This window comes from Polyodon spathula, chromosome 4, assembly GCF_017654505.1.
Source record: "Polyodon spathula isolate WHYD16114869_AA chromosome 4, ASM1765450v1, whole genome shotgun sequence".
In the NCBI taxonomy this organism is placed as follows: Eukaryota; Metazoa; Chordata; class Actinopteri; order Acipenseriformes; family Polyodontidae; genus Polyodon; species Polyodon spathula.
Window position 1 is genome coordinate 97,239,402 of NC_054537.1, and position 26,985 is coordinate 97,266,386.

At 41.5% G+C, this 26,985-nt stretch overlaps 1 protein-coding gene across 7 annotated transcripts in view; it reads left to right on the plus strand.

Moving 5' to 3' along the window:
- The window catches only part of LOC121315196 (plectin-like), a 125,086-nt gene that overhangs the window by 39,895 nt on the left and 58,206 nt on the right, over positions 1 to 26,985 (plus strand). For 5 of the 7 annotated variants that reach the window (XM_041249254.1, XM_041249255.1, XM_041249257.1 and 2 more), the window contains exons 1-2: positions 5,669 to 5,917; positions 11,066 to 11,127. In XM_041249254.1, coding sequence (XP_041105188.1) covers positions 5,803 to 5,917; positions 11,066 to 11,127 — 177 coding nt within the window. In that variant the 5' untranslated portion in view covers positions 5,669 to 5,802. Of the gene's footprint in view, positions 1 to 5,668; positions 5,918 to 11,065; positions 11,128 to 26,985 lie in introns of those variants that run through there. The other 2 variants (XM_041249259.1, XM_041249260.1) reach the window with 1 other exon arrangement.

Sequence of the window (26,985 nt, forward strand, 5' to 3'; positions counted from 1 at the left end):
AGTTACACAAGGGTTAGACGGAGTGCAAGTGAAATACAAGATACTACAGACTGGATTAAGTGCAGGATTGAATAGAGTAAAATAGGGCACCTAAGTGCATGTTAAAGTGTATTAAAGGCAGAGTGCTATATTGTCCAGAAGGGAAGAGTTGAGTTGTACAGGTGTTGTCTGAATAGGTGTGTCTTGAGGAGGCACTGGAAGGTGGTCAGGGACTGAGCAGTGCTGACATCCATAGGAAGGGCGAGGGGGGAGAAGGAGTGGGCTCCGGAGGCAGGGGAGTGTAGAGGAGGTACAGCCAGTCTTCTAGTGCAGGCGGAGCAGAGAGGTCGGGTGGGGGTGTATGGACAGATGAGGGTCTGGAGTTAGCTGAGTGCAGTCTGGTCAAGGCATCGGTAGGCGAGTACAAGAGTCTTGAAGTGGATGCGAGCGGTGATCGGGAGCCAGTGGAGTGAGCGGAGCAGTGGAATACAGTCCTTTGTTACTAGAGACTAAAGCAGTTTGCAGAGAAATCCTGAAACTGCATTGTGTGTACTGTTAGCTAACATGCATTCCGATTATATGATAATCCAAAGGTTTTCTGTGAGGGAGAGGAACTACCAGAAAGTGAAGTCAAGTGGCAGCTAAAGCTCCCCAGTTTATACCCAGGATAATAGATGAATGTAATGTGTTAGAAAAACAAACTATACTATCTGTCTGTTGTGAGAGCATGTAGCAATGTGTCCATCATAAAATCCTCTCCTACATAAAGAAACCAAATCCGTAGGTCTTTGTCTCAATGCCAGACAACACAATATGAAAAGATAGTGGAGGGGCGGGGCAGTGGGGGAAGGGGGCGTTGATTGATCTGGACAGAAAGGTATGTGTGTGGGTTGAGATATTCAGCTCTTTCGCAAGATTGCCCTTGGTGTGAAATTGAAAGGGAGCCGGCCAGAGAGATGACAGACTGGGAGAGACTCCAGCAGTACAGCACACCTGCCTGCCACATGGCGGTCTGGAGCACTCGTTCTCATGTGTGTGAGCTGGAGTGGGGTTGGTTATTATCAGGAACAGTAGCGGATTTGGGGTTTGAAAGCCATAGCATCACTGAGATGAAGCATCCAAACAATCGTGCTACTCTGAAGCATGGCTGCAGGGAAGCTTTCGAAATGAATGTGTTCATGTTTTTACATTGAAGTGAATGTGTGCCTGTTTTTCACTGAAGTGAATCCGTTTATGTTTTTACATTGAAGTGAATGTGTTCATTTTTTTACAATGAAATTAATGTGTTCGTGTTTTTACATTGAAGTGAATGCGTTCATGTTTTTCCGCTGTTGGTAGCACAGCACACGTCCAGGTAGAGGTGTCCTCCCAGGACAGGGGTTTGAATATCTTGAAGAAGAGCAGTGATGTATATAAAAGCAAGCAAATATTTGACTGGTGACGCTGAGAACAAGCTAAAAGATCTACACTGTTTCCGTGTTCATTCTTTAGTGGTAATGCTACACAAGAGGGCAATAGCTTTTTTTGTTGTTGTTTTTGCAACCAATTCTGCCAGGACCTCCTTGTAAAAGAGACGTGTATCAATTCTGCCAGGACCCCCTTGTAAGAGAGACGTGCATCAATTCTGCCAGGACCCTCTTGTAAAAGAGACATGTGTCAGTTCTGCCAGGACCCCCCTGTAAAAGAGACGTGTATCAATTCTGCCAGGACTCCCTTGTAAAAGAGACGTGTATCAATTCTGCCAGGACCCCCTTGTAAAAGAGACGTGTATCAATTCTGCCAGGACTGCCTTGTAAGAGAGACGTGTATCAATTCTGCCAGGACTCCCCTGTAAGAGAGACGTGTATCAATTCTGCCAGGACTCCCCTGTAAAAGAGACGTGTATCAATTCTGCCAGGACTCCCTTGTAAAAGAGACGTGTATCAATTCTGCCAGGACCCTCTTGTAAGAGAGACGTGTCTCAATTCTGCCAGGACTCTCTTGTAAAGAGAGACGTGTCTCAATTCTGCCAGGACTCTCTTGTAAAAGAGATGTGTATCAATTCTGCCAGGACCCTCTTGTAAGAGAGACGTGTATCAATTCTGCCAGGACAGCCTTGTAAAAGAGATGTGTATCAATTCTGCCAGGACCCTCTGGTAAAAGAGACGTGTATCAATTCTGCCAGGACCCCCCTGTAAAAGAGATGTGTATCTCAAGGTTTCTATCCTGGTTAAATAAACATATTTGAATAGTTTTTTTGTATCACTGTTTGAGAGCTCAATAGGGTTTGTTATTGGGACCAATATTAAATTTGGCTGCTCTGTTTGGACACACTTGTTAAGAAGTATGTTGTCTTTTAAGGTGTTCTGTGTTTGTTCATGCTGGTAGCTGTTCCTCTGTAGAGACTGAGGAGCCCATTCCTCCCCTTACCACTGAGGTTCATCAAGCCACTCTCAAGTACCTTGGTCTTTAGCAGTGCGGTACAGAAGAGGCAAACGATTACAGCCCTGTATACCTGGGTTCAAATTCTCCTGGAACCCAGGCACATAATGTAACCCACAGTCAAAGTGGACAGGGAGATAGGACTCTATTCACATTGTAATAGAGTATTATGGCATCTTAGTTGTTTCTCAGCTGTAACAAGCCAAAGTCTTTAATCTGCTGTTCTGTCACTCTCCGCTGGTTTCATAGACCCCAATTAGCACTGATCTTGAACTACTTTATCTAAAATAACATTAGTTAGTCCCAAGATTAGTGAGGGTCGGGTGTGTAAAACCTGCATCTGTGTTTAGGGTGGACACTTGCGTAAACATAGCCAGACCAGACTGGACTTCTGTTCTGTCCCTCCCTCTCATATAGTCTCGCCTTTGCAACTAAATAATGATTCATTTGGGCCTGGCCCGAAGTTACTGAGAAAATAATGAAAATGGTGGTAGAGAACTGGGGCCATATTACAAAAGCATCCTCAGTGACATTCTTAACTTTTCTTCAGTTGTTCTGTAATACAGCCCCTGGTTGACAGCTGTTTTGTTTTGAGATGACTTCAAGCTCAAACAGGCAGTTGCATAAGTTGAATTCCAAAAATAGTTTACATTTTTTTTTAAAGGTACTTTCTTAATTGGGGTGCAACAAGGGTGATATAGTTTACCAGGAATGACTCCCAGTGACAGCTGTACCTGTAAGTTTGTTCTGTGAGGCAGATGTATTGATCTCCTTTGAGTGCAGAATACAAAGTCCTGGTTCTGCCTGGTTTTAAGAACATAAGAAAGGTTACAAATGAGAGGAGGCCATTCAGCCCATCTTGCTCGTTTGGTTGTTAGTAGCTTATTGATCTCAGAATCTCATCAAGCAGCTTTTTGAAAGGTCCCAGGGTGTCAGCTTCAACAACATTACTGGGGAGTTGGTTCCAGACCCTCACAATCGTCGGTGTAAAAAAAACAAAGTGCCTCCTATTTTCTGTTCTGAATGCCGCTTTATCTAATCTCCATTTGTGACCCCTCGTCCTTGCTTCTTTTTTCAGGTCGAAAAAGTCCCTTGGCTCGACATTGTCAATACCTTTTAGAATTTTGAATTCTTAAATCAGATCTCTGCATAGTCTTCTTTGTTCAAGACTGAATAGAGTAAATTATTTTAGCCTGTCTGCATATGACATGCCTTTTAAACCCAGAATAATTCTGGTCGCTCTTCTTTGCACTCTTTCTAGAGCAGCAATATACTTTTGACCAGAACCGAACACAGTATTGTAGATGAGGTCTTACTAATGCATTGTACAGTTTTAACATTACTTCCCTTGATTTAAATTCAACACTTTTCACAGTATATCTGAGCATCTTGTTGGCCTTTTTTATAGCTTCCCCACATTGTCTAGATGAAGACATTTCTGAGTCAACATAAACTCCAAAATCTTTTTCATAGATTCTTTCTTCAATTTCAGTATCTCCCTGTGGCAAAGTGCCCGCCCCTGTGTGTATTTTGTGTTGTATGTTGTGTGCTAATGTTGGTGTATAGTCATTGGTACACAGGATATAAACGGGTCTGTGTAATACAAGTGTTTAAAATGTATATTTGTATTTAGGCACAAGGATTGGACAGCACTTCACGTGCAAGTAAAAAGTAATAATATGTGAGCACAGGGAATTGCACTTTATTAATTCATGTGTAGTTGTACCGCGACGCCAATTGAATGATTGATTAGCAATCAAGTCTCGGTACAGCTGCATAAAAACAGCATGTTTTCACTCACTCAGGGTTGTGTGTTCGGTGAGTGGAGAATGGGATTGGAGATGGAGGTAATAATAAGAATAGTAGTTAAAAATAGTTAAAAATATCAGCTGTCTGTATAGTCCGTTTTGTTTGTCTATTTATTTTGGCCTCACGTGCCGTGTGCTGTTTTTGTTACAACCTTTTTATTTACTGTCTGTCCATTCATTAAATGCTGAGTTCAAGCAAGCACTCAGCTTCCCCAAAACTCCACCTCTCTGTTGTTTATTTCCTGGTTCCTGGTTTCTGATCTGACGTCACCCACTACAGCCGTCTTTGTGACACTTCCATATTTATAATGGGCAATTTATAATGGACAATTAAATTGCCTGCGTGCAGTACCTTACACTTTTCTTTATTAATTTACCATGTGTCTGCCCAGTTCTGAATGCTGTCTAGATCATTTTGAATGACCTTTGCTGCTGCAACAGTGTTTGCCACTCCTCCTATTTTTATGTCATCTGCAAATTTAACAAATGTACTTACTATACCAGAATCCAAGTCATTAATGTAGATTAGGAATAGAAGCCTAACACTGATCCCTGTGGTACTCCACTGGTTACCTCACTCGATTTTGAGGTGGGAAGGGGGGCATTTCATGTATTTTTTTCATGGAATTTTCCTTGTTGGCCCGCCTCCTACTGCTGGTTCCCAGATGATGGCACAAAGTCTCGTTGAATGAGTTTTTTTTACTATAGACAATGCATTTGGAATGTACCTTTCTACATTACCTTTAAACAAAGGAGTGGTGTCATTGAAGCTTATTGCTGAAGCACTGTGAAAGCTGCCACATGCAGTCTGCTACAAAAGCAGCTTGTGAACATTCTGTGGTGTTGGTGTAACGGAACAAAGAAACATCTTGCTGATAAACCGTTAGGGCATTTATAAAAATCAAAATAAAATGAACCGTTTGGGCTGCTGAGATCAAACAGCAGGTTCAGGTACTGGGCTGAGAACTGAGCCTGGGATTGCCTGTCTGACTGAATGACCGCAGTGAAGAATATGCCCCTGGAATGAGCCTGTACAAGTTTATGACACGCTATTGATTAGTAGTAAAAATTTAAATTATACAGCAACTTTTATTTTTCTGATCAAAAAATCCCCAGTTATTTAGTCAATCCCCTGCAAGGTTATGTGGATGCTGCACCTTCAGGCAAGTTCTTTGGTAACATAGCACTCCGTGTTTGCTGCTGCCACACCTTGCTTGCTCGCTCACTCACTCACTCCACACCTATGTGACAAATCGAGGGAGGAGTCATAGAGAACAAGGATGTGTTCCATTGCAGCAAAGAAGGCTCTCCAAGAGTGTGTAGCTCGCAGGCACAGAATATTTAACAGAGAAAAAAAAAAAAGGGCAGAGCTTTGAAGACTGAGCACGAGAGAGAGAAATGATAGGTTAGGAGTGAATTGAAGCCTAGAGTCATATACACCCACACAAGGGCATTCACTGTCCCATGTTTTCAGTAGCTGGAAGATATTGGGATAGCAACAGCTCCCAGTTTCTGGTCTGCTAAGCACACTACTGTAGATTTAAAAAATATATAGTTTTGGCTACTGTAGAATTGTTTTTTTTAAGAACAGAAGATGTCTGGATATGATCGATCTAGAAATCGCTCCACGGATAATCTGGGCAGAGAGAGAATTGCCTCGGAAGAGGGTTATTACCAGGGGATGCTGAAAGCCACAGATGTGAGGAAAGGTACCAGTATTTTCTTGTTATTTGGTTCTGGAGGTGGAGCTAGGGTTAGAGGGAGGTGTAGTTTCAGAGAATGCTCTGCAGGCACTGGACAGTGTGGTAAGGGTCACATTTCTTCTGGAATTACATACTGGTGGCGGGGGCTTTGTTTTAAACAGTAACTGTCCTTTTCTTTCCAAGCTTCAGAGTGCTTTTGTGAAATTCAGCGTGTCTTTGTGTCTCGTCATGCTGCCATGACACCTGAGCCTGTATGTAAAAAGCTCCCTGGGGTGATATATTCAGGCTTGAGCTTGCTCACCAAAAGCAAACAAGCAACATGAATGCACTGGGTACTGTGTTGCTGATAAAACACAGACGTTCACCCAGTGTAACCTCTTGGATATGTTTAGATCTTTCTAAGAAAATTAAGCTGAATCATAAATTCAGTACAAGCATCCTTCGCTGTGCTTAGATCTTTCTAAGAAAATGAAGCTGAATCATAAATTCAGTACAAGCATCCTTCGCTGTGTTTAGATCTTTCTAAGAAATGAAGCTGATTCATAAATTCAGTACACGCATCCTTCGCTGTGTTTAGATCTTTCTAAGAAAATGAAGCTGATTCATAAAATTAGGTACAAGCATCCTTCGCTGTGCTTTGGTGAACAAGCAGTGCCAAGAACTAAAAGTCAGATTTACCAAGCACAAGTACTGACTTACCGTGTGGCCCTTCATTGATTAGGCACACATCCGTATTCATTAGAGTTTTCATCATAAAGCACAGAGGATGCTCCGCATGAAGAGTGCACCATAAAAGCAAACTGTATTGTATTGTATTGTATTGTATTGTATTGTATTGTATTGTATTGTATGGTATTGTATTGAATTGTATTGTATTGTATGGTATTGTATTGTATTGTATCCGTCAAACTAAGGGGAGAAGTAGCAAAAAGAACCCTCTTGCAAACAAGAGCCCTGATTTGAATGTTAGGGGTTAATAATGATATATAAAGTCAAGACTGGCAGATTAAAGCCCCTACTCGTGACAATTTTAAGGTTTGGAGGCTCTTATCCACTCTCTTTGAGGCATATATGTACCTCAGAACTGAAGTCTAAATGTAATGCATCAAATTACACAAATGCAGCTTGTGTTCTAATTTTTTTCCAAAGAAAGTTTAATTTGGTACTTTATGGGTAAATGTGCAATGGTCCTTATATCCAAGGCTATCCTCCCAAATGCATAGTGACTATACTTTTACTTTGGCCTTTAGCCCCAAGTTTAAGGGATTTTAAAAAGTGCCTTTATTTTGAAGGGCTACTGTGTGAAACAGAGCCAGTAAATGTTAAATTCCTGCTGGAGGAGATGTGGGGGGGAGTGACCAACAACAGAGGCAGTCAAGCAGTTTTAATGGAGCTGTGTGAGTGGAAAGCATGCGGCTCATTTACGTGGGCAGGTTTTGGGGGTAAATCTTGGCACGTGAGCAGTTAAGTACTTAAAATTTAAAATTTCTGTTTCAGAAAACCATATGTATGTGTCTGAAATGCAGCCAGTGAACTGTTTCATACCAAAAAGTGCTGTAGATTATTGTATGCTGAGCCTGATTTCAGATTCCAGGGCGGGCCTCACAGACTGTCTCAACAAACAGAGGATTCATGGCACATTCCATTCTGGGGGCTTTCATTTTTGTTGATGGTTTCTTAAGTTACACCAAGCTTGTTCTGGACAGAGCTGAGGGAATGCATTTTAGATTTGCCTTGATACAGTATATTGTCAATTGTAAGACAATTATTTCAGGGATGGAAATAAGACTTCTACTGCAGAGCAGTGTCACCCATTCCAGGTTTTACTAAGAGCTTGATCAGCCACAGTGTGTGGGTAACAAACTCAGGCGTGTCTTACTAAACTCATAGTAAAACCGGGAATGGTCCAAACCACTATGCAGTGGGAGTCTTATTTCCATCCATGTGTTTTAAGCTGTTTGAAGACATAACCATATTGCTGTACATTAAGCCAGGTTTCTTGTTATTCAGCATCATAAATATTAGTGTTTGCAACACAAGACCGTGTCTTTGTCTGTAAAATACAGTACGATGTTCCCTTTGCCCTTGGCAATAGAATCAGTTGTAAGGTGGCATCCCAAGTGGAAATACTTTGTTGTTGATGTTTTCTTACCCACATCTCGCTTCCTTTGCATGTGTGTATTTTATAAGAATGAAAGGCAGTTGTCAGCAGTCAGTGGGTGGAGAGGCAGTATGTCCATGTTGGGCGATGGGGCTGAAGCCAGTTCTTGGGTCACCTGTGAGTCAGCATGGACTTCATTCTCTCTCTGTGTCAAAATCCGTTTCTTTTCCTTGACTTGAGGGAGGGGTCCCTTGCCCCACCCAGGCATTGGGAAACAACTTTGAACTGCTAGCAGTCTCCGGGGCAGCTTTATGTCCTGAGTTCTTGACTGATTTCCTGGCTGTGTCCCGGGTAACCAGTTCAGTTTACACGACCCTTCAAAAGAAGGCCCTGTTGTCTTTCTGCACAAACAGTGCAAGTACAAGGTGAAGCTGCATTGCTCCGTACTGTAGTGTATATCTGTCCAGAGTCTGCATGATGAGGCTTGCGTTAACTGTGGTGTCAACCTGTACCCTGCTGGGAATTTCCATTGCTGGATTGCATTGGAGCATTTCACAGCATCCCTGGTTATCCTGCACTATCCCTAGACATATGTAGGGCGTTCCCTGGTACTGCAGTACATCCAGGAATGGTTTATCAATTGATCACATTAACCCCTTGAGTGGAAATCCTGTTAAATCCCTTTTCTGTCATTTGGTAATCAGGTCAAGGCTTAGAACAGCATTTCAGAAACGAAGGTTCATTCACAGAGGAAGTTCCACTGTTCTCATCACATTGAAATGATATGCAGGTTATTGAAGCTTCATTCAAAGTTCCACTGTTCTCTTCACACTGAAATGATATGCAGGTTATTGAAGCTTCATTCAAAGTTCCACTGTTCTCATCACATTGAAATGATATGCAGGTTATTGAAGCTTCATTCAAAGTTCCACTGTTCTCATCACATTGAAATGATATGCAGGTTATTGAAGCTTCATTCAAAGTTCCACTGTTCTCATCACATTGAAATGATATGCAGGTTATTGAAGCTTCATTCAAAGTTCCACTGTTCTCTTCACACTGAAATGATATGCAGGTTATTGAAGCTTCATTCAAAGTTCCACTGTTCTCATCACATTGAAATGATATGCAGGTTATTGAAGCTTCATTCAAAGTTCCACTGTTCTCATCACATTGAAATGATATGCAGGTTATTGAAGCTTCATTCAAAGTTCCACTGTTCTCATCACATTGAAATGATATGCAGGTTATTGAAGCTTCATTCAAAGTTCCACTGTTCTCATCACATTGAAATGATATGCAGGTTATTGAAGCTTCATTCAAAGTTCCACTGTTCTCATCACATTGAAATGATATGCAGGTTATTGAAGCTTCATTCAAAGTTCCACTGTTCTCTTCACACTGAAATGATATGCAGGTTATTGAAGCTTCATTCAAAGTTCCACTGTTCTCATCACATTGAAATGATATGCAGGTTATTGAAGCTTCATTCAAAGTTCCACTGTTCTCTTCACACTGAAATGATATGCAGGTTATTGAAGCTTCATTCAAAGTTCCACTGTTCTCTTCACACTGAAATGATATGCAGGTTATTGAAGCTTCATTCAAAGTTCCACTGTTCTCATCACATTGAAATGATATGCAGGTTTATTGATTGTGTATGTAATCGTTAGCTCAGGTTTGCTGGCTGTGGCTAGTCATTTCCTGCGTTTTTAAGGACAACAAATTCAGAAAAATAATTTATTACATATACCGTGATCTGTTCAGTCTAGAAACTGTTTTGTAAAATGTATTTACCAAAATGGTTTTTAATAAGAAACACATCCCTATTTTTCAGAAACAGAAAAGTGGCTTTTCCCAGTTGCACAGCCTGCCTCACTGCTGTCAGTGTGTGCGCTTGTTCACCCTGTCATTACAAGATGAAATCTCTCTCAATATAATAGTAATACAGGTCTCTAAGCTCCTGAGCCACATGTACTACACCCCTGTTACATACCAGGACACTAGCCAGGGAGGGGAGGGGGGGGGGGGTGTTTATTGCTGATCCAATTCTTCCACACCTGCTCTGGATACTCTGGTTCTTCTCTTAGGTCTTGTCTGGAGGAGCCATTCCTCTGTAATGCAGGCGCTCACAGACAGCCTTCCATTCTGTAGTATATAAAAGCTGTGTCTCGCTGATATACTTTGTTTCAGTCAAGACGGGCAAGACAGAATGCCTGCCAGGCTTCTTTGTCAGAGTACTGTACAGTAAGGTGCTTGGTTGAAATCTCCCAAGAGGTTCATTTAAAAGTTGTTTCTTGACAGTTCTCTAACAAACAGTTTGCATTGTACTCAGTTAAATGCTTTGACTCTATATATCTACTAAATCATCTGTCTGTTTGTAGCTGTGTGATGACTTGCATATCTTGGATTACATATAAATACAATCATTGCTGAGTGTTAATACAAAGTGGTAGATCAGCAGGTGAGACAGTTGCAATGTAATTGGGTGCATGCAGCAGCACTGCCAGCCCGAGTAACAGATTGTGTTTTGAAGTGATTCAGCTCGTTTCTACAGACAGGCAGGACTGCAGCAGCAGCATTGTGGTTTGAAGGCCTGTCTTGTGTTTTCATATCCACCCGCACACTGACTCGTGTCTCCAGGATTTCTTCACCACACTTTTGCAAGAGACAGCGTGTCTGTAGTGGGCACCTGTGTGCCTGGAGTCCCTGCAGCAGGATGCCTGAACTGTGAGGTGCTGGCTGTGGCTAGTCATTTCCTGTGCCTGTGGTGGAGGGACACTCAGGTGTGCAGACTTGGCAGGGTGTGTGAACTGCACCCTGTTTGATTTCACTGCCAAGACAGGAGGTGTACAGCATGTTCTGTTATGAGAGATATGTGCTGTGTGACTGGGCAGCAGCTCATGTCTTGTTTGGATGTAACCTGGACCCTAGTTGACTCATTCTGTCTGTATCTCACCACCATTTTATGAAGCCTTATGCTTTATTAATAGAGAGAGGCCTGTTCCAAGCACTGCTTACTTTAACTTTTCCTTTTTTGTTGCCTCTTGCAGATGAGCGAGACAGAGTGCAGAAGAAGACTTTCACGAAATGGGTGAACAAGCACCTGATGAAGGTAAGAATGCATTCTGCCATCATACACACAGCATGAGACTCTCTGTGGGTGCAGCAGCTCATTCTGCCATCATACACACAGCATGAGACTCTCTGTGGGTGCAGCAGCTCATTCTGCCATCATACACACAGCATGTGACTCTCTGTGAGTACAGCAGCTCATTCTGCATTCATACACACAGCATGAGACTCTCTGTGGGTGCAGCAGCTCATTCTGCCATCATACACACAGCATGTGACTCTCTGTGAGTACAGCAGCTCATTCTGCATTCATACACACAGCATGAGACTCTCTGTGGGTGCAGCAGCTCATTCTGCCATCATACACACAGCATGTGACTCTCTGTGAGTACAGCAGCTCATTCTGCATTCATACACACAGCATGTGACTCTCTGTGAGTGCAGCAGCTCATTCTGCCGTCATACACACAGTATGTGACTCTCTGTGAGTGCAGCAGCTCATTCTGCCATCATACACACAGCATGTGACTCTCTGTGAGTGCAGCAGCTCATTCTGCTGTCATACACACAGCATGTGACTCTCTGTGAGTGCAGCAGCTCATTCTGCCATCATACACACAGCATGTGACTCTCTGTGAGTGCAGCAGCTCATTCTGCTATCATACACATAGCATATGACTCTGTGAGTGCAGCAGCTCATTCTGCTATCATACACACAGCATGTGACTCTGTGAGTGCAGCAGCTCATTCTGCTATCATACACACAGCATGTGACTCTGTGCAGTGCAGCAGCTCATTCTGTGTTCATACACACAGCATGTGACTCTGTGCAGTGCAGCAGCTCATTCTGCGTTCATACACACAGCATGTGACTCTGTGCAGTGCAGCAGCTCATTCTGCGTTCATACACACAGCATGTGACTCTGTGCAGTGCAGCAGCTCATTCTGTGTTCATACACACAGTATGTGACTCTGTGCAGTGCAGCAGCTCATTCTGCGTTCATACACACAGTATATGACTCTGTGCAGTGCAGCAGCTCATTCTGCGTTCATACACAAAGTATGTGACTATGCGCAGTGCAGCAGCTCATTCTGCATTCATACATACAGTATGTGACTGTGCAGTGCAGCAGTCACTTTCCTAATTATTCTAGTTTCTCGCAGATGTGTTTGTTCTTAGGGTAGACACCGTCATAATCCACACCTGGCCACTGTGTTTTACATCAAGAGTGAGAACTCCTGTTCTGGAGTGCTGTTCCATTTCAGCAGGGATGGAAATAGGATTCCCTTTGCATAGCAGTGTCACCCATTCCAGGTTTTACTCCAAGCTTGATTAGCCACAGTGTGTACAGGTAACAAGCTCAGCTGAGTTTTATTAAACTCCCAGTAAAACCAGCAATGGAACCAACTGCAATGCGACGGGGTCCTGCATTACAGGTTTAATTAATTAAATAAGTTAGCGGTTCTATTGTAAACAGTGACGTTTTCAGGATCTGGCCAGGGGTTTAATTGGCTGGAAAGCCTGGCATTGCCTAGTTCTGTTTCACACTTTATACCTTACAGTTGTGTTGGAAACAAGAATGCACACATATTAGACGTTAGGGGTTGCAGCAGCAGCGTTCGTTTCTTTTTCACTGTAACTATCACCTCCTCAACAGCCTATTATCATCCCTTCTCCCCACTTAATATCTGTTTCAGCAAACATGGTTGCTGTTTGTTATGCCTGTTGTATGCTGGCACTGCACTCTGATTCATTATAGTAATTACAGTATTAGTTCCCTCATATTTAAATATTTTTTAATCCTGCCACTTATCGAAGCTGTATGTACTGTAATTTACCAGACACCTTGTCAGGAGCTTCGTGACCACAGACCCGTAAGCTACAGTAATGCTGGTTAAGTTCTCACCATTCCAGGACTTATCATTACAGTCTTACTGAAGAAACAATATTGTTTTTAAATAAAACATCATGGTACTTTAAAGAAATATCAGCATTGTAGTGAGTAAGAAAGCAGTGAATGTGGAAATGAATACAGCAAGCATAATATTATTATTATTATTATTATTATTATTATTATTATTATAGATTTCCATTGTTCTGATTTTACACACATCCCAGTGAGGTAGGGAGTTCACACTGGAAATGAAATGTTCTGCCAAAAGCAAATGTAGCATGCCTGTGCCCTCGATTCACTAGCCCTTTTCATAGGATTAATGGTACGTGTGATCACTATTGCTGAACTGCACAGTAAGGGACACTCCTGAGAATGAAACAACACCCTCTTCGATTAGCTTTCTTGTGTTTGATATCATATTCTGTAGTAACAAAAAATCTCTTTTAAATGACTGTAAAGTTAGAACATTTACTGAAGAAAACTATTATTAAACAGTGAAATTAATACAACTATTATACACTGAAGAAAACTATTAAATAGTGACATTAATACAACTATTATTCATAAGTTTTATTAAGGCCTGTTTTTGGGTGACTAATCAAGATCATCTCCAAAATAGGGAAATTGTGCAATCAATCAATCAATAAATCTGTATTTTATATAGTGCCTTTCATAGTGGACCACCATCACAAAGCACTTTACAAGACAGTGAGGAACAAAGCATAATACATTAAATACAGTGAAATACAGGGCATAGCACATTAAATGCAAACAGCAATCCATTCTTCTGAAATCTCAGAGGATACAGGCCATTTCTCACAGACTTTCATTGACCTTTTATTAGAGTATTACTGACAAGTACAGCAGTGGAACAGCCTGTACACTGTTTGAAAAACATACAAGCTTCAGCAGTAGGTTATTTGTTAAGGGTAGCTACCTGAAGCAGAGCCGATAGCTGCTTGTTGTCAGGTTATTTACAGTGGCTTGCGAAAGTATTGACCCCCCTTGGCATTTTTCCTATTTTGTTGCCTTATAACCTGGAATTAAAACAGATTTTTTGGGGGTTTGTATCATTTGATTTACACAACATAAGAACATAAGAAAGTTTACAAACGAGAGGAGGCCATTCGGCCCATCTTGCTCGTTTGGTTGTTAGTAGCTTATTGATCCCAAAATCTCATCAAGCAGCTTCTTGAAGGATCCCAGGGTGTCAGCTTCAACAACATTACTGGGGAGTTGATTCCAGACCCTCACAATTCTCTGTGTAAAAAAGTGTCTCCTATTTTCTGTTCTGAATGCCCCTTTTTCTAAACTCCATTTGTGACCCCTGGTCCTTGTTTCTTTTTTGCATCTTCAAAGTGCCTACCACTTTGAAGATGCAAAATATTTTTTATTGTGAAACAAACAAGAAATAAGACAAAAAAACAGAAAACCTGAGCGTGCATAAGTATTCACCCCCCCAAAGTCAATACTTTGTAGAGCCACCTTTTGCAGCAATTACAGCTGCAAGTCTCTTGGGGTATGTACCTATAAGCTTGGCACATCTAGCCACTGGGATTTTTGCCCATTCTTCAAGGCAAAACTGCTCCAGCTCCTTCAAGTTGGATGGGTTCCGCTGGTGTACAGCAATCTTAGTCATACAACAGATTCTCAATTGGATTGAGGTCTTGGCTTTGACTAGGCCATTCCAAGACATTTAAATGTTTCCCCTTAAACCACTCGAGTGTTGGTTTAGCAGTATGCTTAGGGTCATTGTCCTGCTGGAAGGTGAATCTCCGTCCCAGTCTCAAATCTCTGGAAGACTGAAACAGGTTTCCTTCAAGAATTTCCCTGTATTTAGCGCCATCCATCATTCCTTCAATTCCGACCAGTTTCCCAGTCCCTGCCAATGAAAAATATCCCCACAGCATGATGCTGCCACCACCATGCTTCACTGTGGGGATGGTGTTCTCAGGGTGATGAGAGGTGTTGGGTTTGTGCCAGACATAGCATTTTCCTTGATGGCCAAAAAGCTCAATTTTAGTCTCATCTGACCAGAGTACCTTCTTCCATATGTTTGGGGAGTCTCCCACATGCCTTTTGGCGAACACCAAACGTGTTTGCTTATTTTTTTCTTTAAGCAATGGCTTTTTTTCTGGCCATTCTTCCGTAAAACCCAGCTCTGTGGAGTGTACGGCTTAAAGTGATCCTATGGACAGATACTCCAATCTCCGCTGTGGAGCTTTACAGCTCCTTCAGAGTTATCTTTGGTCTCTTTGTTGCCTCTCTGATTAATGCCCTCCTTGCCTGGTCCGTGAGTTTTGGTGGGCGGCCCTCTCTTGCCAGGTTTGTTGTAGTGCCATATTCTTTCCATTTTTTAATAATGGTTTTAATGGTGCTCCGTGGGATGTTCAAAGTTTCGGATATTTTTTTATAACCCAACCCTGATATGTACTTCTCCACAACTTTGTCCCTGACCTGTTTGGGGAGCTCCTTGGTCTTCATGGTGCCGCTTGCTTGGTGGTGCCCCTTGCTTAGTGGTGTTGCAGAGGGGCCTTTCAGAACAGGTGTATATATACTGAGATCATGTGACAGATCATGTGACACTTAGATTGCACACAGGTTGACTTTATTTAACTAATTATGTGACTTCTGAAGGTAATTGGTTGCACCAGATCTCATTTAGAGGCTTAATAGCAAAAAGGGTGAATACATATGCACGCACCACTTTTCCATTATTTATTTTTTAGAATTTTTTGAAACAAGTTATTTTTTTCATTTCACTTCACCAATTTTGACTATTTTGTGTATGTCCATTACATGAAATCCAAATAAAAATCAATTTTAATTCCAGGTTGTAAGGCAACAAAATAGGAAAAATGCCAAGGAAGGGGTGAATACTTTCGCAAGCCACTGCATCTATGAAGCTGATGCTGTTGACTGGAGTGACTCAGTTTCTACTCTGTTATTGTACATGAGCTGTGGCGCTTCGAAACCCTATCAGGCAGCAATGAAAACAACACACAAAGAGCTTGTTTAACAAGGAAACATTTCATTCTGGTTATCTAGAATACTCGATTATGATATTCCATTTTCAGCTAGACATGTAATTCACTGCTTCCACTAACCAAATGAATCCTTCCTTCTGTTGTGGTTGCTAATAAATATGCTTTACTGTCCCGGAAAGACTCCAAGCCACCTGCTTTGCAGATATGGAAGGTCTAGAAAAAATCTCCTGTTCTTAAAATAACAAACTTGAGAATGTTTAAAACATGGTAAGGCATCAACTTATCTTTATAGCACTGACATGTATGTGTAACCCATGCTACTATCTTCATAGTTATACAATATTCATATTTTCTCTATAGTGCTATGAATTGTAGGGCAGGATTTTCAAAGGTTCGGAAATGGTAACGCCAGTGTTAATGAACAGATCGGTATGTAGCATTGATTTTGACATTATCAAGGGGTCGCTCTGCCTATCTTGTTATTAAATAATCGTGCTAATGTGATTTCCGAAATTATGTTGATTTATGAAATAATGTTAATATCTTAACAAGCAGGACTTCTTGCGACTATTTCTTTAGTTTGCATGGGAATTTAAAAGCAAATCTTTGTTAATTGTCACAATTTATCAGGAGTTAATTTGCACTTGGAAAAGGATGGTTTTAATTAATGAAAGACTACAACTCACCTTGAAACAGACATTGAACAGACCACAGGTGTGATGCCGATGATACAGAAACTACCTAGATTATTCAATATTTGTAGTTTATATTATAAATATTTTAGACTTTTCTATACTTGTGGTTATGAATGAGATTTGTTCACTTGTTTTAACAATTTGTAACCTTAAGCCCGGAACACACTGCCCAATGACATGGATGCATAAAGTACAGTGGCAATGGGGCGAATCAAAGGAGAAAAGATAAGGCTATGGCAGTAATAAATATCTACAACTTTGGCTAGAACTTAAGGCGACATGATCATGAAAACCTGCATGTATTCTCTCTCTATTAAACACACACACATACACACACACGTACATACATGCACACATACATGCACACGCACGCACACACACACACACACGCATGCACGCACCCACACACACACACACACACACACACACACTAACACACACAGTATTCCATTGGTGATAGCCCCACATTATACTTTTTAACTGTTAGACTAAATATTTACAGAACACTTAAAAACTGCTGCTATAATCATGATTAATTTATTATTCATAGCATTATCATTAAATTATACCAAATCATGTTTTTTATTTACAATCAAGATAACCTATACTGTGTCGCCCAAATGCCTATAATCAGCAAAGCATGTTTTGCCTTCGTTGTAAGTAAAAGTGATATGTATAGTTTATTTATAACGCTGTTAATAATAAACATGGTCCTAATAGTGGTTGTTAAGTATTCTGTAAACATTTCGTCTAATAGTTAAAAAGTGCAATATAAAAAGATATCGCCACAGACATTTTCTTCTTATAATATTGTAAGTGATTGGTGGCTACTTCTATTCATGTTGAGTTTATTTATTGCGGAGGCAAGCAAACAGTACCAGAGAAAATGCATAATTAGAGAAATTCATCAAACAATTAACTATAAACAAATTGTGTATTGGGTTGGGGAGTTCTGTTGTAAATTTAAAAGCTTAATAAATATATAATGAAGTGTTACATACATGATATACATGTATAACTAACAACTACAAACACAAATGACACGTCACACATGTGTAAGAACATAAGAGGATACGAAAGTTTACAAATGAGAGGAGGCCATTCAGCCCATCTTGCTCGTTTGGTTGTTAGTAGCTTATTGATCCCAGAATCTCATCAAGCAGCTTCTTGAAGGATCCCAGGGTGTCAGATTCACCAACATTACTGGGGAGTTGATTCCAGACCCTCACGATTCTCTGTGTAAAAAAGTGTCTCCTATTTTCTGTTCTGAAAGCCCCTTTGTCTAATCTCCATTTGTGACCCTTGTTTCTTTCTTCAGGTTGAAAAGTGCATATGACATGCCTTTTAAACATGGAATAATTCTGGTCGCTTGTCTTTGCACTCTTTCTAGAGCAGCAATATACGTTTTGTAGTGAGGTGACCAGAACTGAACACAATATTCTAGGTGAGGTCTTACTAATGCATTGTACAGTTTTAACATTACCTCCCTTGATTTAAATTCAACACTTTTCACTATATATCTGAGCATCTTGTTGGCCTTTTTTATAGCTTCCCCACATTGTCTAGATGAAGACATTTCTGAGTCAACATAAACTCCAAAATCTTTTTCATAGATTCCCTCTTCAATTTCAATATCTCCCACATGGTATTTATAATGCACATTTTTATTGCCAGCATGCAGTACCTTACACTTTTCTCTATTAAATGTCATTTGCCATGTGTCTGCCCAGTTCTGAATCTTGTCTAGATCATTTTGAATGATCTTTGCTGCTGCAACAGTGTTTGCAACTCCTCCTGTTTTTGTGTCATGTGCAAATTTAACAAGTTTGCTTACTATACCAGAATCTAAATCATGAATGTAGATCAGGAAAAGCAGAGGACCTAACATTGACCCCTGTGGTACACCACTGGTACCTTGCTCCATTTTGAGGTTTGTCCTCTAATCAATACTTTCTGTTTTCTACATGGTAACCACTCCCTAATCCATGTGCGTGCATGTATTTATAGCCTGCAATCGTAGATACCGAAATACATAAAAAAGTAGATGTCAACATAAGAAAATGAATTACAACCAATATACCAATATTCCAACCAATGACTTACCCCATGCCCCACCCATAAAATAAATAAGAAGTTAATATTTTTTATCTGTAAATTAGAGCCAGGTGCAGGGTATTTAAAGAAAGCAGCCAGTGTGCTCAGGGCTGCTGCTGTGTGGAGGGCCCGGTTGATGGTGCTTTCAACTGTTATGTAAAAAGGTGCTGTGTGAAAGCCTTTTTGTGTATGTTGGTTGATTTTTGTTTTAACAGGTAAACAGCTTAGCTGTCGTGTTTAGAGTTTAGGTTCCTGTGTTGTGTGTTAGTCAGTGCTCGTAAGAGCTAGGTGTTTGTTTTGTTTATTTCAACACCGAATGTTTTTAAAAATAGCATGTCAGCGCTTTAAAACTTCTGTTTCTGTGTCCTGGGTCCTGCTTTAAAAGGGACAACGAACCTTGCTGAGGGGCAGTCGAATATATAATATAATATATATTATAATATATATATATATAATATATATATATATATTAATATATATATATATATATCAGTAATTTCACTGTTTGTACCGATGTCTGCACGAGTTTGTGTCGCACATTTTTATTCATATCTGAAGTAGCTCTTCTACATCATGGTGACACTAGTTAGTTCTGTTGCTTTAGTTCTGTTGTGTTAGTTCTGTTATGTTAGTTCTGGTTTTGTTTGAGCCCTGCTTTGTTTATAACAGTAGAATGAAGCACAAGAAATAGTGTCTGTGACTGCAGAGCACTGGAGGATACGAGGAACTGTGACAGTCCTGCAGGGAGATGAAGCAAAGCTGTATGGGAGGAGGAGAAGGAAGAGGAGTTTGAAAAAACATTGTTTCTGAATAAGTACCCAAGGCCACCACCAGGAACAATGTTGTAATAGACGCACATAGAGACGCTGCCCTTTGTCTGACTAATGCGTTACACGGGGCTGCTATATGCAAACAGTGGCGGCATTGGCCGCCATGCCAGTGAAATGTAGCCTGAGTCTGAGCTAATCTTCCAGTTAACTGGCTTACTCTCTGGGCAGGGTGCTGACGGCAGGCTAAACAATTATTTTTTGATGACTTGTCGTTAGACGTGTCTTCTTTCCAAACAACACACACAACAGAGGTCACATCTGCTTGCGGGTAGGACATTGTTAAATATGTGTGAGAAACCACACCCCATTCCGACAGCCCCAGTTTTATTATTAATAATAATAAAGTTTTATTGGCATTGTTATTTAATGGCTAACATATCTTGCTGATACAAATCTTTCAAAAAACAAACTGTAAGAAACCTAAAGAGAAATATTTATATTCTCTTTGACACACATGTATACATATATACAACACCAATAATATACAGGTGCTGAAGTTACCCATTTTGTGTCTTGTTTCCAATAAAACATTTAATAACTATTTGATCCTGATCAGCAATAACATTTGCCACATTCTACCTGCATGAGTCTTTCTGGTGCAGTACAATTGACCTGCTGCAAAGACCAGAGAGGGTCGTACGGAGAGATGGTGAGCTGTCTCGTGCATCTCTTCCAGCCTCTTCATACCCTACACAGAATAATATTTCAAATAAGCTTGAACTTCTAAACATGGTTTTCACTTTTCATTCTTGAAGTTACTGAACATAAGCCTTTTCACAAGCGCCGTGGAATTTAGGCCTCAGAGGAGGGGGAGGGATTTGATTTCGGCAGTGAGTCAGAACCCCAAATCTGCCAGCTATCACCAAGTGTCCTACAAGACAGCATTTCCCAAAGAAAACCGCCAATAACAGTGCTATTAGCAGCACAATAAGTATGTTGTTCAACACCCACTCCCCTCCTCTTTCCATTTCATTTATATGCATTCCTTGTGTCTCAGCATCTGGATTCCCTTGTGCTCCCTCAAGTGCCAGACTCCATTCTGGGAGCTCCTGCAGCAGCCAGCTGAGCCCCAGACACAAACCTGCTGCACGGGGAGGCAGAGGCAGCGGGGCTCCCCTCTCCTCCCTACTGCTCAGCACAGACAGAGGGGCTCCCCTCCCCTCCCCTCGCTACTGCTCAGCACAGACAGAGGGACTCCCCTCTCCTCCCTACTGCTCAGCACAGACAGAGGGGCTCCCCTCCCCTCCCTACTGCTCAGCACAGACAGAGGAGCTCCCCTCCCCTTCCTACTGCTCAGCACAGACAGAGGGGCTCCCCTCTCCTCCCTACTGCTCAGCACAGACAGAGGGGCTCCCCTCTCCTCCCTACTGCTCAGCACAGACAGAGGGGCTCTCCTCCCCTCCCTACTGCTCAGCACAGACAGAGGGGCTCACCTCCCCTCCCTACTGCTCAGCACAGACAGAGGGGCTTCCCTCCCCTCCCTACTGCTCAGTACAAGCAGCATTATTGTTATTACTGTATTTGAATTATTCATACAGTGTACAATGAACAGGGTGTGACATGTGCAGTTGTAATGGAATATTGGGTAACTTTTGGCCAAAACAAAAGAATCCATGCCCTGAGGGTGTAGAGGGAAGTAGTGTGGGCAGCAGTCCAATTGCCTAATTGAATATTGATTTCCAAAGCCCATCTTCTGCAGCGTGATGTGTTAGTTAACCTGTAAATCAGTGCAGAGATGAGGGCTCCTGTTTAAATGTTATAATTTGTTTTTATTGTGTAATACAATTGTAGCTTTGTAATGTTAATACTTTCCCAAGCTATCAATATGGGTTGCTGTTATTTCTTTATTTTTCTATTTTCCTCTAGATATCATGAAACCCTTTTTATTATGAACCTATCTTCAATAGAACGTTTGCATGCCTGTAAAAGGAGTGTCAGTGTGTAGGAGATGGTTAGTGTCAGTGTGTAGGAGATAGTTAGTGTCAGTGTGTAGGAGAGGGTTAGTGTCAGTGTGTTAGGAGATGGTTAGTGTCTGTGTGTAGTAGATGGTTAGTGTCAGTGTGTAGGAGATGGTTAGTGTCAGTGTGTAGGAGATGGTTAGTGTCAGTGTGTTAGGAGATGGTTAGTGTCAGTGTGTCAGGAGATGGTTAGTCAGTGTGTTAGGAGATGGTTAGTGTCAGTGTGTAGGAGATGGTTAGTGTCAGTGTGTTAGGAGATGGTTAGTGTCAGTGTGTTAGGAGATGGTTAGTGTCAGTGTGTAGGAGATGGTTAGTGTCAGTGTGTTAGGAGATGGTTAGTGTCAGTGTGTAGGAGATGGTTAGTGTCAGTGTGTAGGAGATGGGTAGTGTCAGTGTGTAGGAGATGGTTAGTGTCAGTGTGTTATGAGATGGTTAGTGTCAGTGTGTAGGAGATGGTTAGTGTCAGTGTGTAGGAGATGGTTAGTGTCAGTCTGTAGGAGATGGTTAATGTCAGTGTGTTAGGAGATGGTTAGTGTCAGTGTATTAGGAGATGGTTAGTGTCAGTCTGTAGGAGATTCTTAGTGTCAGTGTGTAGGAGATGGGTATTGTCAGTGTGTAGGAGATGGTTAGTGTCAGTGTGTAGGGGATGGTTAGTGTCAGTGTGTTAGGAGATGGTTAGTGTCAGTGTGTTATGAGATGGTTAGTGTCAGTGTGTAGGAGATGGTTAGTGTCAGTGTGTAGGAGATGGTTAGTGTCAGTCTGTAGGAGATGGTTAATGTCAGTGTGTTAGGAGATGGTTAGTGTCAGTGTGTAGTAGATGGTTAGTGTCAGTGTGTTATGAGATGGTTAGTGTCAGTTTGTAGGTGATGGTTAGTGTCAGTGTGTTATGAGATGGTTAGTGTCAGTGTGTAGGAGATGGTTAGTGTCAGTGTGTAGGAGATGGTTAGTGTCAGTCTGTAGGAGATGGTTAGTGTCAGTGTGTAGGAGATGGTTAGTGTCAGTGTGTAGTAGATGGTTAGTGTCAGTGTGTAGGTGATGGTTAGTGTCAGTGTGTAGGAGATGGGTAGTGTCAGTGTGTTATGAGATGGTTAGTGTCAGTGTGTTAGGAGATGGTTAGTGTCAGTGTGTAGGAGATGGTTAGTGTCAGTGTGTAGGAGATGGTTAGTGTCAGTGTGTAGGTGGTGGTTAGTGTCAGTGTGTAGGAGATGGTTAGTGTCAGTGTGTAAGAGATGTTTAGTGTCAGTGTGTTAGGAGATGGTTAGTGTCAGTCTGTAGGAGATGGTTAATGTCAGTGTGTAGGAGATGGTTAGTGTTAGTGTGTTAGGAGATGGTTAGTGTCAGTCTGTAGGAGATTCTTAGTGTCAGTGTGTAGGAGATGGGTATTGTCAGTGTGTAGGAGATGGTTAGTGTCAGTGTGTTAGGAGATGGTTAGTGTCAGTTTGTAGGAGATGGTTAGTGTCAGTGTGTTAGGAGATGGTTAGTGTCAGTGTGTAGGAGATGGTTAGTGTCAGTGTGTTAGGAGATGGTTAGTGTCAGTGTGTAGGAGATGGTTAGTGTCAGTGTGTAGGAGATGGTTAGTGTCAGTGTGTAGGAGATGGTTAGTGTCAGTGTGTTAGGAGATGGTTAGTGTCAGTGTGTAGGAGATGGTTAGTGTCAGTGTGTAGGAGATGGTTAGTGTCAGTGTGTAGGAGATGGTTAGTGTCAGTGTGTAGGAGATGGTTAGTGTCAGTGTGTAGGAGATGGTTAGTGTCAGTGTGTAGGAGATGGTTAGTGTCAGTGTGTAGGAGATGGTTAGTGTCAGTGTGTAGGAGATGGTTAGTGTCAGTGTGTAGGAGATGGTTAGTGTCAGTGTGTAGGAGATGGTTAGTGTCAGTGTGTTAGGAGATGGTTAGTGTCAGTGTGTAGGTGGTGGTTAGTGTCAGTGTGTAGGAGATGGTTAGTGTCAGTGTGTAGGAGATGGTTAATTTCAGTGTGTTAAGAGATGGTTAGTGTCAGTGTGTAGTAGATGGTTAGTGTCAGTGTGTAAGAGATGTTTAGTGTCAGTGTGTTAGGAGATGGTTAGTGTCAGTCTATAGGAGATGGTTAATGTCAGTGTGTAGGAGATGGTTAGTGTCAGTGTATTAGGAGATGGTTAGTGTAAGTGTGTTAGGAGATGGTTAGTGTCAGTCTGTAGGAGATTCTTAGTGTCAGTGTGTAGGAGATGGGTATTGTCAGTGTGTAGGAGATGGTTAGTGTCAGTGTTTTAGGAGATGGTTAGTGTCAGTTTGTAGGAGATGGTTAGTGTCAGTGTGTTAGGAGATGTTTAGTGTCAGTGTGTATTAGATGGTTAGTGTCAGTGTGTCAGGAGATGGTTAGTGTCAGTGTGGAGGAGATGGTTAGTGTCAATGTGTAAGAGATGGTTAATGTCAGTGTGTAGGAGATGGTTAGTGTCAGTGTGTAGGAGATGGTTAGTGTCAGTGTTTAGAAGGTGGTTAGTGTCAGTGTGTAGATGGTTAGTGTCAGTGTGTCAGGAGATGGTTAATGTCAGTGTGTCAGGAGATGGTTAGTGTCAGTCTGTAGGAGATGGTTAGTGTCAGTGTGTTAGGAGATGGTTAGTGTCAGTGTGTTAGGAGATGGTTAATGTCAGTGTGTTAGGAGATGGTTAGTGTCAGTGTGTTAGGAGATGGTTAGTGTCAGTGTGTAGGAGATGGTTAGTGTCAGTGTGTAGGAGATGGTTAGTGTCAGTGTTTAGAAGGTGGTTAGTGTCAGTGTGTAGATGGTTAGTGTCAGTGTGTCAGGAGATGGTTAGTGTCAGTGTGTCAGGAGATGGTTAGTGTCAGTCTGTAGGAGATGGTTAGTGTCAGTGTGTTAGGAGATGGTTAGTGTCAGTGTGTTAGGAGATGGTTAATGTCAGTGTGTTAGGAGATGGTTAGTGTCAGTGTGTTAGGAGATGGTTAGTGTCAGTGTGTAGGAGATGGTTAGTGTCAGTGTGTTAGGAGATGGTTAGTGTAAGTGTGTAGGAGATGGTTAGTGTCAGTGTGTTAGGAGATGGTTAGTGTCTGTGTGTAGGAGATGGTTAGTGTCAGTTTGTAGGTGATGGTTTAGTGTCAGTGTGTTAGGAGATGGTTAATGTCAGTGTGTTAGGAGATGGTTAGTGTTAGTGTGTAGGAGATGGTTAATGTCATTGTGTTAGGAGATGGTTAGTGTCAGTGTGTAGTAGATGGTTAGTGTCAGTGTGTAGGTGATGGTTAGTGTCAGTGTGTAGGAGATGTGTAGTGTTAGTGTGTAGGAGATGGTTAGTGTCAGTGTGTTAGGAGATGGTTAGTGTCAGTGTGTAGGAGATGGTTAATGTCAGTGTGTAGGAGATGGTTAGTGTCAGTGTGTTAGGAGATGTGTTAGTGTCAGTGTGTATTAGATGGTTAGTGTCAGTGTGTTAGGAGATGGTTAGCGTCAATGTGTAGGACATGGTTAATGTCAGTGTGTAGGAGATGGTTAGTGTCATTGTGTTAGGAGATGGTTGGTGTCAGTGTGTAGGAGTTGGTTAGTGTCAGTGTGTAGGAGATGTGTAGTGTTAGTGTGTAGGAGATGGTTAGTGTCAGTGTGTTAGGAGATGGTTAGCGTCAATGTGTAGGACATGGTTAATGTCAGTGTGTAGGAGATGGTTAGTGTCATTGTGTTAGGAGATGGTTGGTGTCAGTGTGTAGGTGATGGTTAGTGTCAGTGTGTAGGAGATGTGTAGTGTTAGTGTGTAGGAGATGGTTAGTGTCAGTGTGTTAGGAGATGGTTAGCGTCAATGTGTAGGACATGGTTAATGTCAGTGTGTAGGAGATGGTTAGTGTCATTGTGTTAGGAGATGGTTGGTGTCAGTGTGTAGGAGTTGGTTAGTGTCAGTGTGTTAGGAGATGGTTAGTGTCAGTGTGTTAGGAGATGGTTAATTTCAGTGTTTTAGGAGATGTTTAGTGTTAGCAGAACATAACTGACAATGGAATAGTTTTCATTTACAGAATTTGAGTGCTGCCAGCTTATTAGACTGTCTTTGCAGATAAGGGGGCCCTCAGATAAAGAGCACACTGTGATATGAGACGCCGGTACAGGCAGGTGAAACTAGGCTCTGAGCATCTGTAAAACTAATACAGGATTACTTAGGACTTGTTTAGTCAACATGAAGTAGTAAATACTGAGTCCCATGTGATCACATTTCTACATAACACTTGACAACACACGCATTCATACACTGATATGTCAATGCCTCTTCTCTGTCTGTGGGAGCTAGACTGTGTTAAACAGGGATTAGTCTTCTTTTTAAACAGCTCACAATGAAACGGTGAACACAGCATTGTCTTTAAGGGTCTGTGATTCAGAAGCTAGCAATAAGTATACTCTTTGTGAAGAAATCCCTGCCATTGGGGTTGAAGGTTTTAGCAAGCTTTTGATTTCACTTTGCTACCTGGTCTCTGGATTAGCACAGAAACAACGGGACCCGATGGTGGGGTGAGTCACGCATCCTGTCTTATTTGAACAAACAAAAGGCCCTGGCTGCTAGATGTTCACAAACAACCTTAAACAATTTGGAAACTTCAAAACAAAATGTGAATGACAAAAATAGCCCTGCTTGGATCTCATAACTACCTTCCTTTTTTTGTTTAAGCTTCCTTTTTTGAAATTTATGGCATCCCAAGTTTTCTTGTCTCTTTCCCAGTAGGGGTTTGTGTGCAATTATTCATACAAGTGGACTCGCCTCTTTCAACCCTTGTATTAACGTAGGTAGGCAAACTAACATATACATATATACTAGTGTACAATATAGAAAAAATAAACAAACAATAATGTTCTCATAGAACAGTAGTGACCCCTGCTGGCCAAAATTGATGTTATATGTGCACTTAGTTATATCTCTGTTGCTTCAGGTTCAAGTATTTTTGTACATTCCTGCAACACACACACATACACACACACACACACATTCTCACATGCTCAAATTATTTCACAAATATCACATCCACTGCAAAGACTTTGAGCACAACTGGCAGAACGTCTACTGTAGAAGGCCGTATTGTTAGCCAATACCTTTCGACTCAATAAAACATTCCAAATTGGACGAGCTGCTGGTTGTTTAGCTGTACAGTATGTGATTCCCTGCAGTGTACCCTGGGTAGCGTTTTGAAACCCCCCAAACTTCATCTAGATACATTCCTTCAAAACTGTTATAATACAAACCTGTGAACCCTCCGGCATCAACCGCTAATCCAGTTAAACTACATGAATGATTTTGTGCCGCTGGTTTCTCAAGTTTAGACTGGACTGCAGTAGAAAATATTTGCTTTCTCATCTGCTGATTTTAAACTATGTTTTGTCTTTATTTTCTCTCCTCTGTCATAAACCCTTTATCCTTTCCCTCATTTTCATTTAAGTTTAATTTTACCATTTTCTTTCTTTTTTCATGTACCCTTTGGCGATTAA